The 17836-nt window shown below is 32.6% G+C and overlaps 1 protein-coding gene across 1 annotated transcript in view; it reads right to left on the bottom strand.

The window, feature by feature from the left end:
* The window catches only part of WWOX (WW domain containing oxidoreductase), a 1223908-nt gene that overhangs the window by 773991 nt on the left and 432081 nt on the right, over positions 1-17836 (bottom strand). The window contains exon 7 of the mRNA XM_051975106.1: positions 5110-5295. Coding sequence (XP_051831066.1) covers positions 5110-5295 — 186 coding nt within the window. The remainder of the gene's footprint in view (positions 1-5109; positions 5296-17836) is intronic.

Below are 17836 nucleotides of genomic sequence, written 5' to 3'. Positions count from 1 at the left end.
AATCAAAGTAACTAGTTGATGTTTTATAATTGGGTCTGACAGAGTCATTAAACACCAGCTGTTTGTTTCTTTTCTCTGCCCCCCCTCTTTTAATAACAACAAAGTACAGAAGGTCCTAAAGAAATTTACACTAACAAAAGGAATTTCTGGGATGGTCTAGGCTCTATTAAGAGCTCTTTCCAGTTTGGCTTCATAAAATTAAATTTGCCTTTGCATAGCACAATAAGAACACTTTTATTTCATACTCCATGTTTTCTAGAGTATTTTCCTTGAAATCCAAAACAAAAGATAAAATTGAATATGACACAATATTACTTTCCTGGGAAAATTCATTTTGGGAGATGAAGATGCCAAATTATGGCAGATGAAAAATTAAGTTTATTTGAAGATTGAAATAAGCATTTTCTAAAACCCAGTTCAAGAAATCTTTTATATGAAAACAATCTAAAGCTCTATAGAAGGAAAGATCAGAAAATCAGAAGCTTCATCAGCTCTTCATATCATCAAGAATTCAATTCAACATGATGAGCATTTATTAAATTTACTGTCTGCCGTACACTGGGTTAGGCTCTGAGATAGACAAATAAACATGAAAAAGCCCTTGAACTCAACGGATTTTCATTCTACTGAATTTAATGCCAACTTTTTGACTTTCTGACTCCATTTTTAGGAGATAATTCTTTAGCTAATCACCAAAAGACAGGATCCTAATTTAATAAAGCTAAATTATCTATTTTACCTAAATATATCCAAGGATTAAAGAGAATATGAAAAAGTTAGAATACTATAGTAATAAATACTGGTTTGAATTGATAGCGTAATAGATCTGATAAAGATCTCAGGCATTGGCTAGCCCTACAATCCTTTTTATAGACAAGGGAAATTTAATTCAGAAACAATAAGTGATTTGAGCAAAGTCACAAAGAGCTAGGAATGAAAATGATTTCTATAGGACTAGTCAAAAGTACTATAGTTAATACAAATTCTGTTTTTGCAAATATGCCAACTTAATTACTAATTTAGCATTAAGGGGTTAATGCTAAGGAGATCCAAATACACAATTACAAAATCAACCACTATTTTATAAAATTCTAAGTTTATCATGGGCAGTGATTTTTCTAATCTCCTCTGACTTAGACAAATTTTATTACTTTGCTTTCTAAATCCTGCACTTTATTGGTAAATAGGATACTGATATGTAAATTCTGTGAAGAAGATAAAATCCCTTCCTGCTCCCTGACATGCAAATTAAAGTTAAATAATGCCATAACAAAATATGATTCACCCAATTTAAGGCTTGTCCAATTGATCCTAAGCTGCAGGTGGTAAAAAAATACAAAATAATAAATGCCTCTCTAGCCCTTGGTTTGGTAAAATTCATTCCTTTTACCTTACGAGAAGTTCTCTTATTTAAGATCTGCCTATCTCTTATCATTGTAATGTTGTTCTAAGTCATTTAAACTCAATCATTTTCTCAACTCACTAGACAAGATGATCATATATTATGATTCTTTACTTCAACAAACATCTAATATTTATGAAAAACATCAAAGAAGGTAAAATAGAAAATATTCTGAACTTTGGAGAGACAAGCTTCATAGCCTCCTATGCTTGCTCTTACATTACCACAGTCTCTTCATCTTGGAAAATCATTTCATCCCTACAGTTGACCTCTTGGTAGTGCCCCTTTTCTCTGACTAGATAGAACCTGCTAAGGCCTCCACTTTAGAAAATGTCCAGTTCTGGCATGTCCTTATTTCTTGGAGGCTGCTATACTCCAGGACTTTCTCTACCATGCCCCTCGTGTAGAATACTCCCATCCCTTTCAGCTTCCTATTAGAATTTCAACTGGAGTAGGAAGTACAAAAGGAGGAAAAGAAGCTTTTCTATGTTTTCAAGATAAATCAGGCTTCCCCAAAGACACTATGGTCAACCTTACAGTTCCAAAATTGAAGGAGCAACTAGGAAAGAGCTATATGATATATACAGCTCTCTCTACATGGTTAAAAGTAATGATTATCAAATTCCAATTATTCTAGCCTTCAATTAAAGTTCAATCAAAGGGAAGGCAGAGCCTTATGAATCTTGAGCAACTGGTTAAATCTGATTTTAGAGGAGATTTTAATTGTTCTAATTTGTAAGAATCCTTTTGTCATCAATGTCTTTTAAAGCATCAAAATAAATAATTGAGTTAGATCCTAGGTGGACAAAAGCAAGTCTATTCAAGTAATAGTGTTGAATTTGCCTCCAAATTCTCTCTCTCTATGTGTGTATATATATGTGTGTGTGTGTGTGTGTGTGTGTGTGTGTGTGTGTATTTCTTAACATAGCTGCATCTAGCTATTACGTGAATTTTTAGTCCAGTATTATTTTCCATTCTATTTGTTACCTGAAAACTTTTCACAAGGAAATAAGCTGCTCATTCTAACATAAAGTCCTTAAGATATTCAGAAACTCGATTTACTTGCACTGATTCCTGAGAAGTCACTAAAATATAGTGAACAACTTGGTAAGGCTAATAAATATTTTGCCTTGGGGCAGTCAAGTATAATATTTTCTGCAAACATAGGACTTTATTTTTCCCCTAACAGGGGGTCTTGACTCCAGTGAAAGGATTCAGCCAAGGTTTATATAGGTAATTAGATATCAATACTTCCATTTTACATAGTTTAAGGCTCTGAGTTCTCAAGTCATTGAATAGGTACTTCCACAGAATCAGATTCAGTATATATACTTGTTCTTGATAGCTGGAGAAGTGGTGGGAGGAAGGGAGAGAGGGAGAGGAGAAAGGAGGAGATAGAGAGACTGAGACAGAACCACAGACAAAGAGACTGAATTTAATAGACTAACTTTTTTTTTTTTCGAAGCATGGATATTTATTCTAATGATCTTAACTGAGTCATTGTCAAACATCAAAGTAATGGTACAGAAGACAATGAGCTAAAAACAATGTCACAAATGCTATAAGTGAACAATTAGCTAAATGCAGTTGCAACCAATTCTGTGATATCATGATGGAGTTTATTTATAATGCCTCAGAGAAAGTCCTGGACTAAGAGGCAGATGTTGAAGTTGTAGCTCAAACACTCTAGAATCATTGGCAAGTGACCACATTATTCTGAGTTTCAAATTCTTCATCCTTAAAATAAAGGTAAGAATACTTATAGATAAAATCCCAAAGCAGTATAGAGATATAAAGTCCTAAGATTATTATATAATATTGACGTTATTACCATAACATAATAATGACATGATTAGAGCAATAGCATGCTGATATTTTGGAATAGGGGAAAACAGAAATCAAAAAAGGTCAATTGATATCATTCATTTTATGGAAGTGCTTCTCACCACATATTCCTTCTACAAATACTAGCTGAGCTAATTTGTAAATCAAGGTTATTTCTCAAAGTTCCTCAACTGTAAGAAATTAAGATTTGGATCTCTAAGGTAGGAAAGAAATAGATATGTTAGAGTTAAGAAAAGAACAAAGATGTCGTGTGAAATACCATTTGAGATACAAATTTACAAAGGGAAGCAAGCAGCTGACAATTCAACATAATCTCCCATTAAATAACAGCTCATTTAAACATATCCCATTGTGCCCTCCACATCTGGCAAGTGATTGGAGTTGGCAGATTTATTTCCAGAGCTATCTGGCCTGCCCCACAGTAGCCTCCCTCATTTTGGAGCAAGGCTATTCTACTTTCTTTAACAAACCTGGTGTGATTCACAAAGATAAGGATGTACAGATTTTGTTACCACCTAATTATTAGATGTTTCGTGTCTTTTAACACGAGGGAGGATTATTACCAGCATTTTCTCCCACTTCTTTCATTTCAGCCGTCATAAATTTTAAATGGCAAAAGTAAATCTAGCTGCAATGTGTCATTTATACCCTAAGCCCCTGTGTTTGGAAGTGATAAAGGTTTCAGTCTAACCCTTGGCTGGTCTCTCTCTTCCAAGTCCCAAGGGTTACATTTTATGGAAACATGATTAAAAAAATAAGCTTCATTCTGGGTCACTAAAACATTTCAGGACTTAAGAAAGAAGGAGGTGGGAGGTGGAGAGAGAAAACTGGAACAATTTCCCCCCCAGTTGCTCTATTCAAGGCAAAAGCTCTTCGCCACTGGGAAAATGTGAAATAGAACTCTCCCAAGTATTTATTAAATTGAACTTCACCTGTTAACTCTTTTGTCAGTATGAATGACTTTAGACAAATAGGGGTTTGTGCAATGCAAGAAACAAACATGTTGAAATTACGATGAAATTTTCAAATGCCTTTTTTAGTTCACTGCATATTCTCCTAATGGTAATAGGAAAGAAGTGCCATCTGATGTTTTAATTGAAATTTTAACCAAAAGAGGCATGGCCAGATTTCTAATATGTTCTAACTACAGTACTTCCCTTTCTACAATTACACAGCTAATGTCTGCATTGAATTCCCTAATTTCTCATTATAAAACAATTGGATTTCATCTAGCAGTATTTAATTGCATTGTTTCTCCTGCTAGAATAACTGCACATTCTTCTTGGTAGGATGTTGAAGTTGTTGAATGACAAATCAATAAAGGTCATGCCATTCAGATTTAATCAATTATTATTCCATCTCTAAGCAAAATCAATGAGGGACCTGAAATGTAGTATAAAACACACACACACACACACACACACACACACACACACACACACACCTGAATTTCTACAAATACTGCCCAAGACAAAAAGGGAAAAAAAAAAAAAAAACTTGAAATGTCAGCTAAGGATCAGTAAAATAAGGTCCACTAAAAACTGTATGGAACGCCTCATCATTGTATGAAAGTAAACCTGGATCCTAGATCATTCCAACGAAGCAGAAGACATGACAGGTTCTACTGTGCTGGAAACATATGTATGTTATAAGTCATGCAGGGGCTTTAATAAGTATCAAAGGAGAATGTGCAAAACAAAGATTTAAGGCTCTTCTGGAAGCAAGGAAGTTGAAGAAAATTTGGGAATCTGCAAATTATTTTCACAGCTAAGGAAAAACCCCAATGTGTAGAAGGAAAAGTACACAATGTCTGCCCATACAAGTAGGCGGTGAAACTGAACAAAGATCTCCATAAAACCTACCTATGAGATTCTGAAGAGACAACAACCACGCGAGCTGGGGCTGAGCGACACAACAGGTCCTGAAGGAGCTGGACAAGATAAAAATGGCCCAGGTGATTCACCTGGAAAGTGGTCTCGAGATGGTCTTTTGTGAGGCTCCAGGGTAGGGCAAAGACAGCAGCATTACAGACCAACACATGCAGAAACCTGGAAAAACAAGAGTTGGCGCTATTGATATCAGGTGTGGAACGGAACATGTCATTGAGTTAGTTAAACAGATCATTCATTTTGTAACCACCATTTCTCCTATAGCTATAAAAAAGGGTAAATTCTTAACCACCTGGCCACACAAGACACATACAAAAGACAATAGGGATTAGATCCAGGATGTCAATGTTTAGAGAACTTTTAAGTGAGGAAACTTCCTTTACCAATGCAGTATGGCACTTCCTCAGCAACACAGAAAGTTTTTGGTTTTGTTTTTGACCCTATGACTCTATTTCTAAATATATATTTCAAAGAGATCAATAACAAAAAATGGGGAAGGAGCTGCCCCATAGATATTAAAGTATTTATAGCAGACATTTTGTAGTACTAAAAACTAAAAGAGTAGATGTATATTTACTTTGGCTAAACAAATTGTGGTACATAAACTTAATGGAATATTACTGTTATTGAAAACATCAAATACAGAGATAAATGGGAAGGTATAACAATATTAAGTGAAGTAATATGAAATAATAAAAACAGACATATTGACTAAGACAATGTCAACATAAAGAACAGGAACAAAATCATAGCTGAATGCTATGATCTTACAAGTAACAAGAGTAACTTCAAAAGATGAGACATACTTCTTTGCAGATCTTAGGGATAATGGATGTGGAATACTACATATATATTGTCAGACTTTTTTTTTTTTTTCCCCAACATACTGGTCAGATTTACTGAATATTTTTTCTCCTCTTCTCTCTCTCCCTCCCTCACTCTCTCTACTTCACTCTCTCTCTTTCCCTTTCTCCCTCCCCCCTCATTAAAATGGTGTACTGAAAAATAAATTTAAAAAAGCTATGAAGTTAATTTAATTTTAAAATGATTAAAATTTTACTGAAAATCATATGATGGGAAAAAGACTCCTTGAACCAAAAAATATCTCAGTAACCATTTAGTTCAACTCACAATGAAAAACAAGAATTTCATGTAATTACAGAATCTCAAGGATGAAAAGAATTTCAAAAGTTCCATATATGAAGAAGAATCTCCTCTACTTAACAGACAAATTTCTTAGTTTAAAGACTCTCACATGGCACAGTTTCAAACAAGGGGGTGTCTTGTTTCCTAAAGATATTCGTTTTTAAAGATTACTATATTAATACAGATTATAACATAATCTTTAGAAATTAATGCCTTATATTAATATAGATGTTAACCTAAAATATTTTAGACTTTAGATAATATGTGCTGGGGAAGAAAAATGAATACTGTTCTCATTCTTTCCTTTGTTGTAATATTTATTTTTATGGAACCTTCTTACACATCTGTTGAAATACTATGTCCTTTCTGGGCACAAAAAATTCAGACTTTCAGCTGTTTAAAGGGAATAAAAGAATTAGTCATTCAAAATGCAAATCTCATGGCCATGTGGTTGCATGGGTTATATGGAAACTGTGTCCTAAAGCTTAATCTGCTTTTTTTTTTTTAATGGAACCTTCCTAAAGACTTAAAATAGAAACGATTTTGAATATTCTTCAAAGTTTTCTTTAAATTCTTCAAATATGGTATCATTAAAAGGGAAAGTGAATAAGGAGCTGGTATATGCTTATAAAGATAAGCTTATCCAAACTAATATTACTAATTGGTTCTGTGTAGTTCTACATCAAACAAAATAATGTTACAGGGGATAGTTCCACTGGAATGTTTATATACACTCAATACATAATATGATTGTCAGGAGACTAATATCAGGGAAATTAATGTTTTGAGGGTTCAATCTCTAGCTCAGCTAATTGAGGATCTAGTGAGTGATATGACAAGTCAAATGACATGAAAATTGGGGAGCAGAATGTGAAAAGGTAGATTGTGTTCCTAAATGTAAGAGGGCTCACAGTTGTCTTAAAGATGTTATCTTGACTACGGTAATTGGTGAAATGGGAAGAGCCTGGAAATCAGCCCTTGAATTTTCATTTCTGATGGAGTCAAAAATCAGTGAGGGAATAGAAATCAGTGAAGAGTAGTTTTAAGAATGAGAGTAATAGAGGAAGGAATGTGTAACAAAAAAGAGTGTGTGATCAAATGGAAGCTATGAATCTGGAAGTAGATGATTTAGATGCACAAAAATATGCTGCTAAAGAAGAGATCTTCAGACAAGGTGAATTTACCCATAGGATGAACCGGAGCTCACCAATAGGATACTGTGTAAGTTGGATCCTGGTGTTTTCTCCATTTCTCCATGATGTTTAGATGAATAAGAGAGATCTAAAATGATGCTATATGTTAATGGCACAATTGTCTCTGCATCAATATAGACAGTATATGTCATTGGTGTATAAGACAGAGAAGAAAGCACAAGTAGACCCAGAGCATAGAGGATGATTAAAAGCAATGAAAATAGTTAAGTGGGCCTATAAAACAAGATTACAGACAAATCTACATGTAATGTATGTGATATTACTGAGAAATGACAAGAGGTAGAATAATAATAAATGTTTAGATAATGATTTAAGGTTTGCAAAACAATTTACATAGCGATTTGATTTCATTCTCACAAAACCAGCGAGGTCAGCACTATAGCTACTATTATAGACATTTGTAGAAGCTATGCTGATGTACTAACCCTGAAATTTCTTGTGAACAAGATAATCTCAGATTTAAATTCTAAGCTGATAATTTGAAATACAAAAACTCTCATACAAAAAATTATTATAGCATGATCACCTGATACAGAAATGGTATCAGTAAGTACATTTTTACCTTCATGAAGAAACAGGACAGTAGAAAACCTGGGGAAATTTGAATGTCGGGGTCTTCTAAAATGGGCCCACCTCAGAGAAGAGCTCAAAAGACATTCATGGATATAGCTGTCTAAAGAATTTCAAAAATGGTCATCACCATCTACTTCTTTGGTACTGTCTAAATACCTACATTCCCAGGCAGCTGATAGGACAGAAAGTTAATATTCAAAACAATTCCAGAGAGATCAGATGGGACAAATATTGTCACAGCAGAAAAGTTACTCAAGTAATGGGATTTCTTTAGAATTGCATAGCCAGGGCACAAAAAAAGGGCTTACCTAACTTTCCTAGTCTACCTTCCTCAATGCAAACCTTTGTAGAAGGGTCAGTTGAGTTAATGCCAATTCAAAGGGCTCTCCTGGGTCCCTGCTTTTAGAAGATGCCTAGAGGCAGCATAAGAGTTAGAGAGGCTAAGACTCTCATTAGGAATTTGGACAGAAATTACTACCTTTTTGCTCTGGCAGTTCAACTGCCTGAACTTCCTACCTGTGCTAACAGCTTTGCAGAAGCAATCTATTTGTAGCTAGGAATTTTCATTTTTAGAAAAGCAGAAACATGTAAATAAACTTGAATAATAAGAGAAGAGTGAATAGAATAAAAATGTCACACATATGAATGTTTTTTGTTGCTATTTTTCTATGCTTGTCTATGCAATATGATTTTTAACTCTTCCTCTTTTATTTTATGTTGCTCCCTTTTATGTGCTCTCAGGTTTGGTTAGATTGGCCTCCTTAGTTTTTCCTATGACACAGGAGAAATAGTTTTTCCCCCTTCTTGTTGCATGACTTTCTTCAAGACTTAGCTAAGCACCAATCTCCATAAGAGATTTTCCTAAATTTTCCCTTCACCTCCTATAGACCACAGATTCTAGGTCATCTTGCATATATATCCTACATATCTCATATGTATCTATTTATCTACATCTAGTCTTCCCCATTATAATGTAAGCTCCTTGAGGGAAGGTATTATTTGCTATTCTCTATATTTCCAAGAAGTTTAGCTCAGCTTTTTACACCAAATAAGCATTTAATAAATATTTGTTGATTAGCTGAAAAGAATACATTTCTTAGAAGTGCTCTTTTAGAAAGGGCTTTAACAGAAGGTTGGGAAGGGGGAAATAAAACCCTACAGAAAAATTAAAGTCTGATAGTTACCTGTCATTCTGGTCTGAAGGTATATCCACAAGGCATGAAACTAAATAACTTAATGAAATAAAGTCCTGCAACAGAAAAGCCCTGAATTACCCTGGAGTCTTTCCTTTCACTCCAAATTCTTATAATCAACATTAGTGTGAATTGTGTAACCCCAGAAGCAAAATAGGTTCCCTCTATCTAAAAATTGTCACCCTCATCCATTTAAAAAAAATGGAGACAAGAATAGGAAATTGTATAATGCCTGCTTCTTTTAATTGTGAAGTCACTTAATTGGCTTATACTTTTGCCTCATTTTAATGAGGATTTCATTATTCTAACGGTGTTTTTAGCAATTTTTTTCTTACTAAAAGCCATCACAATTCCAAAGGCTTAAAGATGATGAATATTTACAGAAAATCAAAAGGGATTTCAAACTACAAAGGCAAGCTGCATATAAAAATAATATCATTTCAAATCAAATGCCATTAATCAGCAATTTTCATTAGTGTTCTGTTCCCTGGTCTTCCTTAGTTTTCAGTTTTTTAAAAAAAAATTATCAAGTACTTTAAACAACAATTAAAAACAACAATTAAACATGTATTATATTTCTGTATCTGTAATAGCCTATTTCTTTGACTATCTCCCTTTGACTATCTGTGTCTGAAGAGCTTAAGTTTAGAGCTGGAAAGTCCTTTAGAGATAATCAAATCCAACCTCTTTTGTTTCATATATGACAATACTGAAGGTTAGAGAGTCAGATATTTTCTATCTTTATTGGCTTCTTTTTATATGCTCATTGTCTCTGTGTGGACAGTCCTAGTTCTGGTTCTACTCCACTCTCTAAACATTTTATTACAAAAATCCACTCAGGTGCTTTTCTTTATTGTTAGAATCCCAGTGTTAACTCAATGGAATTGATACAATGCTTATTGGTTCACACATTAGAGCAAATCCTTACAAGGTGTTAAGTCACTAGTATTGATAGAAACAGTGCTTGAGTTTACACCTTTGAGAATTTGCACATTAGCTCACACATTAGAGTTCACAAGTTCGGGAGATTCACAAGTCAGAAACCCACAATCCCACTCTCTCAGAGAAGGAGTCAACTTTGGGGTCACACCTTTAAGAGATCATATATAAGAAGCTCTCAGTCTCAGCAGAGTCAGTTCCGGAGATTGACAAGCTAGAGACTGCAGTCGGGCAGAATGAAGGATTTGGAGGAGTAGAATCAAGATTCAGAGGGAGCTGAAGGCAACAAAACGCAAGCTACAAGAGCTCTTGGAACCAAGGAGGGAGAGAGGCTCCTAAGAAAGCTAACCGGGTCCAAGGAAAGAGACAAGACCTGGAAGGAAAAAATAAACGTTTGGATTTTATCAGCTGGCTGTGTTTGAGGTGATTATTACTTTGAACCAAAACTAAGGCAGCCTTCAGAAAACCTCTCCAAGAAATCTGCTCCCAGAGAGAACCATTATATATTTAAGGAAAAGAAGAAGAACAGCACACTTTATAAAATATTTACAATTTTCAACCTTCACAAAAGCCCAACTTCAATGTCTCATCAAGGAAGAGAAATAACCCTTCTTCTTCAACACCATGAGAACAGAATACAAAATGTGTCAAGTTCTCTATTGTGTTGATAAAATTTCTACGAAATCTTGGCAATGGAATTATTGGGCAGTGAGAGACTCAGCTTGACTAAATAAATACAGAGAGTTTTGTCAACAGATAATGGATTATTTGGCCTTGACAATCTATGAAATAAAGAAAAATATAAATTAAGCATCAGCCTCTGCAATTCCCTTATATTTTTGTAGTAACTGTGGCAAATAGAAGGGAGTATATTAAGAATGACAACTATTAAAATTCTAAGGGTACAATATTTGCCCCTCAGAATCAACCTGTTGATATCCAATTGAGTAAGTAAATCACACAATGTCATTGACATTCTGCCTAAAAATGATGTAAGAGGTAAAGAATTTGCAATGAAATGGAAGACTTGTGGAGTTTCTCTATGAAGAGAAAAACAAAAAAGTTAGTAAAGTTGGTTTCATCATGAGCTCAAAGGAAACAAGAAACATACTTGATCTCTTCTCCTTGAATTGCTTATGATGAGTATAAGAAAAAGGACAACTATGAAATAAATACTGATATATCAAAATGTGTTATATAGTAAGAAGTGATAGACAAATTTTACAAAGAAATTGATAAGAATCTTTCAGATTCAGACATACTTTTAAACTGAGATACTTTAGTAGAACACATCATTCCTCATTTTACCAAGAAAATTTGATGTCATTTATCTTTTTAATTTTTTATTAAAGCTTTTTATTTACAAAACATATGCATGGGTAATTTTTCAACATTGACCCTCACAAAACCTTTTTTTCAAATTTTCCTCTCCTTCCTCCTACCCCCTTCCCTAGCTGGCAGGTAGTCCAATACATGTTAAATATGTTAAAATATATATTAAATCCAATATGTGTATTCCAATTTATACAATTATCTTGCTGCACAGAAAAATCAGATTAAGAAGGAAGAAAAAAACTGAGAAAGAAAACAAAGTGAAAGCACACAACAACAGAGAGAGTGAGAATGCTATGTTTGGACCACAGTCCTTTCTCTGAGTGTAGATGGCTCTCTTTATCACTAAACAAGTGTCACTGGTTTGAATCGAGATCATTTATCTTGAACTCTCTCTGACATCATTCCCTATTCAGTTGTCCTTTACTCCAATTTCTAATGAAGAAATGGCCTTCTCCTGGTCAAAATCAACTATTCTGCTTTACACATTGGTCCCATTTCATCTCATCAACTCTGATAGACTGCCCCCACAAGCATTTTCTCTCTTTCTCTAAAGCTTGAATCTCTCTTGATTTATTGATTCATTTCTTACTGCCTATAAATAGATCCAAGTATATCCTACCCTTAAAAAAAAAAACATTTATCCAACTCTCTTGTTCTTTAAAGCTTTATTCCTTTAGAACGACTTTCTCTCACAGTAAAACTCCCAGAAAAAAAGTCTGCAATCATTGACTCTACTTTTTCTGCTCTTGAATCTTTCTCAATGTTTTGCAATCTGAATTCAAACATAATCATTTAACTAGAATAAATCATTCTTTCAAAAATAATCTGTTAGCTCACAATTGTCAAATATGATGACCCCCCCTTAGAGGTTACTTTGTATATCCCTCTGTTTCATCTAGGACTGCTGATCACTACTTCTACCTTGATTCTCTCTCCTCTAAAGAATAGGTTTTCATGACCATTCTCTTTCTTGATTCCATATCTCTTTAATTGTCTCTTCTCATAAACCTTTACTGGGTCCCTGTCAGTATCCTGTACACTAATTATAAGTATTGCTCAAAAATCTGCACTAGGCTTTCTTCTCTATACATATACTTTCATAGTGACTTCAACAGTACGCCATAGTTTGAATTTTCATCTCTTCACAGAAGAATGTAGGATCTTATACTCTGTCCTGAGTTCTATTCTGACATCACAAAATAAGTACTGGATATCTCTACCTGGATATCCTATAGATATAACAAACTCAGCATGTTGAAAACAAATCCATCACCATTCTTCCAAAACCCAAATTTCTTATGAACGTCTGTATTTCTGATGAAAGTGCTAATATCCTTCCAGCTAAGCAGATTTGAAAATTCAAAGATATCCTCAACTCTTTGTTTTCCCTCACAACTATACATAGGCAGGTGCCAAGTTTTATAATTTCTACTAACAAAAGAGCTCTTCTGATGAATCTCTGTCTCTCTACGTATACAACCATCAAATTAATTGATACCCTTAACACCTCTAGAAGTCTACAAAGTGAAGTCTTGACCCCATGAAGGGAAACAACTTGCACAACCAGCTGAAGAATAGGAAAGTGGACCACATCCATTCTACACTATAGTCCATTTGGGGGCTTATCTCTGAAAGAAACAGGCCTTTCCTAGTCTCCCTACCTACTAGTATATCTCCATATCAAATTGTCATTCATTTACTTCATATACATTTTATATATACTAATTTTTTATTTTGCTTATACTTAAATATGGACATGTGGTCCCTGAATAAAATGCAGGCTCCTTTAGGGCAAGAATGATTCATTTACTTCTTTGTGTCCCTAGCATTTAACAATGTCTATCGATCTAAGAAAAAACTTACTTTTTTTTTCCTAGAAAAAACTTCCAAACTTAGTATAATGGAAGAATATCATTCAAGTTAAAAGAAGAAAATAAGATAAAGCTTTATAGAACTCATAAAAATTATGGCTTTATAGAATAAATATTAAATTTTAAAGAAACTTAGAAAGTGCTAAATATGAGTTTCAAACAATTCACAAATATGAAACTGGATACACCTTAATATGAGAAACATTGATCATTATAAATATAGGAATCATTTCTGAATTACCTGTAATATATATATATATATGCATATGTATATGTATATACATAGTTAGAGCTTCCAATTCCATGAAGCAAGATGAAAATCAATAACAAATGAATATAAAAAGATAAAAATAAGACATGATAATATAGTTGCAACAGTTCAATCTAACCTTTTAATAAACCTATTTACAAAGAAAATCAGGAATTAACATTGGGGAAAATATCAAAATTCATGGTTATCAGGTCCTATAAAATTATAATCAAGATTAAGAAGCCTCTATGATGAAGATAGAGTTAAATAAGATATGAGACTGAGGTGGCTAAGGAGAATAATTATTCTTTTTTGATAGTTTTAAAAGTGAAATGGAAAGGAAGGAGAAAAGTAATACACTAGAACAAAAACAAGAAAAAAGGGACAAAAGTTACTATGTACTATAATTGGGATACTCAAGGAAAAAACACACACATATGGAAAAAACAGCAGTAGGCATTATATGGATCTTAATTATCTGAATCAAAAAATAAGGGTTCCACATATACAAATTTATATGCACACACTTTCATGCTAATAAAGAATTTGGTTTTATATTACCTTAAAGTCAATATGGAAACAGGAATAGGGAAAGAGAAGAGATGAGTTTTAGGTAGGGTTAAGTTGGAAAAAGAATCATTACAATCAAAATAAGTTTCAAGATTTGGTAGTAAACCATAAAGATAGGAATAAAAAGAAGGAAAATAAGAACAAGAAATAGGGTGTAGAGGAAAGGAAAGAGAGAAGAGACAGTGGAGTAGAAGCAAATCATTTCATTATATTTTACTAATACTTATAACATTCTTTCTTTTCTTTTATTACATTTTTTTGGGAGGGGAAAGAAGAAAATACCTAAGATGATATGATAGAGGGCAATCCAAAATTAATAATTTTAACTGTAAACATAAATGGTAAATTTTCCTTTAAAATGGAAGAGGATAGCAGGATATATTAGGGAAAAAAATTTAAAACAGAAATTGATACAGAGTTTAAAGGACAAACTGCACGAGAATTTCTTATGTATCAAGTGATTTCAGAAAAGCATGGACAGCAATCATAAGCTTAGAAAGAAAAATAATAAAAAAGACATAGTTAAAAGATATAAAAAGAAAAAATAAAAATATATTATGCTGAAAGCCACTATAGAAAATTAAATAATCCCTCTCTTTATCTTTTTTCTATATACAGATATGTATTCCATCATATATGCATATATATTAGCATATACCTACATGCATATAGATCAAATGACATAGTACTTCTCTATTTTAATTTTAAAAGTTATATGAATCACTGAGAAAAACTACAAAATTATAGAACATTAATGCATTCCTTTCATACCTAGGCAGATTCAGCAAATAAATAAATAAATAGATAGATAGATAGATAGATAAATAAATGAATGGATGAATGAATAAATAAATAAATAAGCAAGAGAGAAATTAATGACTTGAAGAGAATTTTAGGAAATATGTATATACAAGTACTATAATAATTAGTGATTTGGGGTTACAAAAGAATATGCATATTTCTTAACTGTACAAAGCATGTACTCACATGTGATATGGCATAAAAACTTCATTAACAAATGTAGATATATTAACCACAACCTTAATGACCACAATCCAATTAAAAATTATTAACAATTATAAGTCTATGAAAAACATTTAAAATCAAAGAAAAGATTAACAAGTTGAAAACAACAAAAACTCCATGCTCTATGCCCCAAACACCCTTTTGAATTGGTAAATAAAGCTAGGTATTTTTTGAACTGGTCAAAAAAATCATTAAATTTAAAAGAGAGAAAAACAAAACCCTCATATTTTTTTTAGATAAAAAGATACAAGTAAATTTAAATGACTATGAAATATTACTTCTCACACATCAAATAGTAAAAATAACCAAAAGTTACAATACAATAGTGTTGAGTTTCTATATATAAAAGTATATTAAACATTACTTCTGACATCAAAAACTGCTAGAATGTTTTTTGGAGATCAGAACACCACAATAATCATAAAGTAATCATACCCTTAAATCTAATAAATGCATTATTGGGCAAATACCCAAAATAATAATAAATATTAATAAGGAAAAGTAAAAATTAATAAGGACATTAAAATTCAATTTCTAAATCACTTCACTTAAAACAACCATACAAGGCATATAGGACTAACATTATTATCTCCATTTCACAGTGCAAAGTAAGCTGTTAGGTGAAATGACTTGTCTAAAGTCATGTAGCTAATAAGGGGGAAAGTCAGAACTTAAACTCAAATCTCCTGAATATATATATAGTGTCTTATAATTGTCATTCTGCAACAATTATTATAACTTATAAAATTAGTTTTAAATTGTCTTAAACATGTTTTTAAATTACATTAAATAATTAACTCTATTATGAATATAACAGATAAACACATTCAATGCTGGCAGAATTAAGAACTCAGAACATTTTTGTGACTTGTAGAAGACTACAAAAAGAGTCTTACAATATATATTAAAAGTTGCCGAAATAATGACATCCTTTGCCTCAGTATTTCTACTGATTTATACTCTGACACTGTAGTTAAAAAAATCTGTTCAAAAATTTTTGGAGAAAACAAAACAAAAACAAAAACAAATAAAAAACCTAGAAGCATGTTAAATGTTCAGCAGTAAGAGAATAGTTAAATAAATTGTGGTACACTGATGGAACAAAATAAACAAGATTAATAATTTTAAAAGGAACATAAAGAAAATTTAAAGGAACTTTATGAGATAATATAAGTATTGTTTTAAAAAAAATTAAAACTAACTCTACTGGATCTATATCTCAAGAAGATAATAAAAGAAGGAAAAGAACCCACATGTACAAAAATGTTTATAGCAGTCCTTTTTGAATGTCAAGGAACTGGAAACTGAGAGGATATCCCTCAGTAGGGAAATGACTGAATGAGTTGTGATATATGGATATAATGGAATATTATTGTTCTATAAGAAACAATGAGAAGACTGATTTCAGAAAAGCCTGGAAAGACTTACATGAATCAAGAAAACATTGTACATAATAGAACTTTATGTGATGATTAAGTATGATGGATTTGGCTCTTTTCAACTAAGCAGTGATTCAAGGCAATTCCAATAGATTTGTGATGGAAAGTGCCATCTGCATAATGAATGTGGATGAAAGCATAATAGTTTCACCTTCTTTTTATTGTTGCTGTGTTTGTTTGCTTGTTTTTCCCCTTCTTGTGTTTTTTTTCCCTTTTTGATTTGATTTGTCTTGAGCAGCATGATGAATATGGAAATATGTTCAGGAGAATTACACATTTAACCTTATCAGATTTCTTGCTCTCTTGGAGGAAGAGAAGAGGGGAGGAAAGGGAGAAAATTTTGGAACACAAAATTTTGAAAAGGTCAGACAAATGATCTTTGCATGTATTTGGAAAAATAAAATACTATTTAAAAATTAAAACTTTTTTTAAAAATAGAACTAAAAAAGGAATACATAAAAATCAAGGTTGTAAGAAAAAATGAATGAGAATGAATGGAAGAAGAATCCAAAAAGGGCTTAGAATTTGAAAAAATGAAAATTCTTGTGATGTTTTCTGTATTAAAATTAATTTAACCTGAGTAATTACTAAGCAAGTATAAGTGTTTAAATTAATGTTTAATGTTAATTTTAAAGTTAGATGTTTTTATCAAAAAAGTAAGAGGCTATATTAATATTTTATCTAATGTCAGTATTTCCTAATTTTTTAATCCCTTAAAAATATAGTCATTTGCTATAATTTTATTATTCTTTAATATAACAGGAGATATTGAATTAACAAGGTTCATTAATAAAGTTTTGAATAAGATGGAAAACAAGAATATTTATAGCAAATATGAGTCATATTCCTTCTTGCTGTACTGTCTCTGCTGAGAGGACTCAAGGTGGTTCAGATGATGATAACATTTGGAAAGGTAGATGGCCCACTCTAGAAATAGCTCTGTATATTTCAGCAAATGTCTCCTGAGTTAAAGAACAGCTGCTCAATGGCAGTACATTTTAGTCACCAGGGGCACATGGTTTCAGTCAGTGCAACAATGTAAAAATGCCTTGGAATACAATGACAGGCTTTCCAAGATGCATGAAGGCACAGGCCATAATATAGTAGTTGGTGGTGTTTTCACAGAATTAATATGAAAATCAGA

The sequence above is a fragment of the Antechinus flavipes genome, chromosome 2 (assembly GCF_016432865.1).
Source record: "Antechinus flavipes isolate AdamAnt ecotype Samford, QLD, Australia chromosome 2, AdamAnt_v2, whole genome shotgun sequence".
In the NCBI taxonomy this organism is placed as follows: domain Eukaryota; kingdom Metazoa; phylum Chordata; class Mammalia; order Dasyuromorphia; family Dasyuridae; genus Antechinus; species Antechinus flavipes.
Note: the sequence above shows the minus strand (reverse complement) of the source record. Positions and strands in the feature narration are given on the sequence as shown.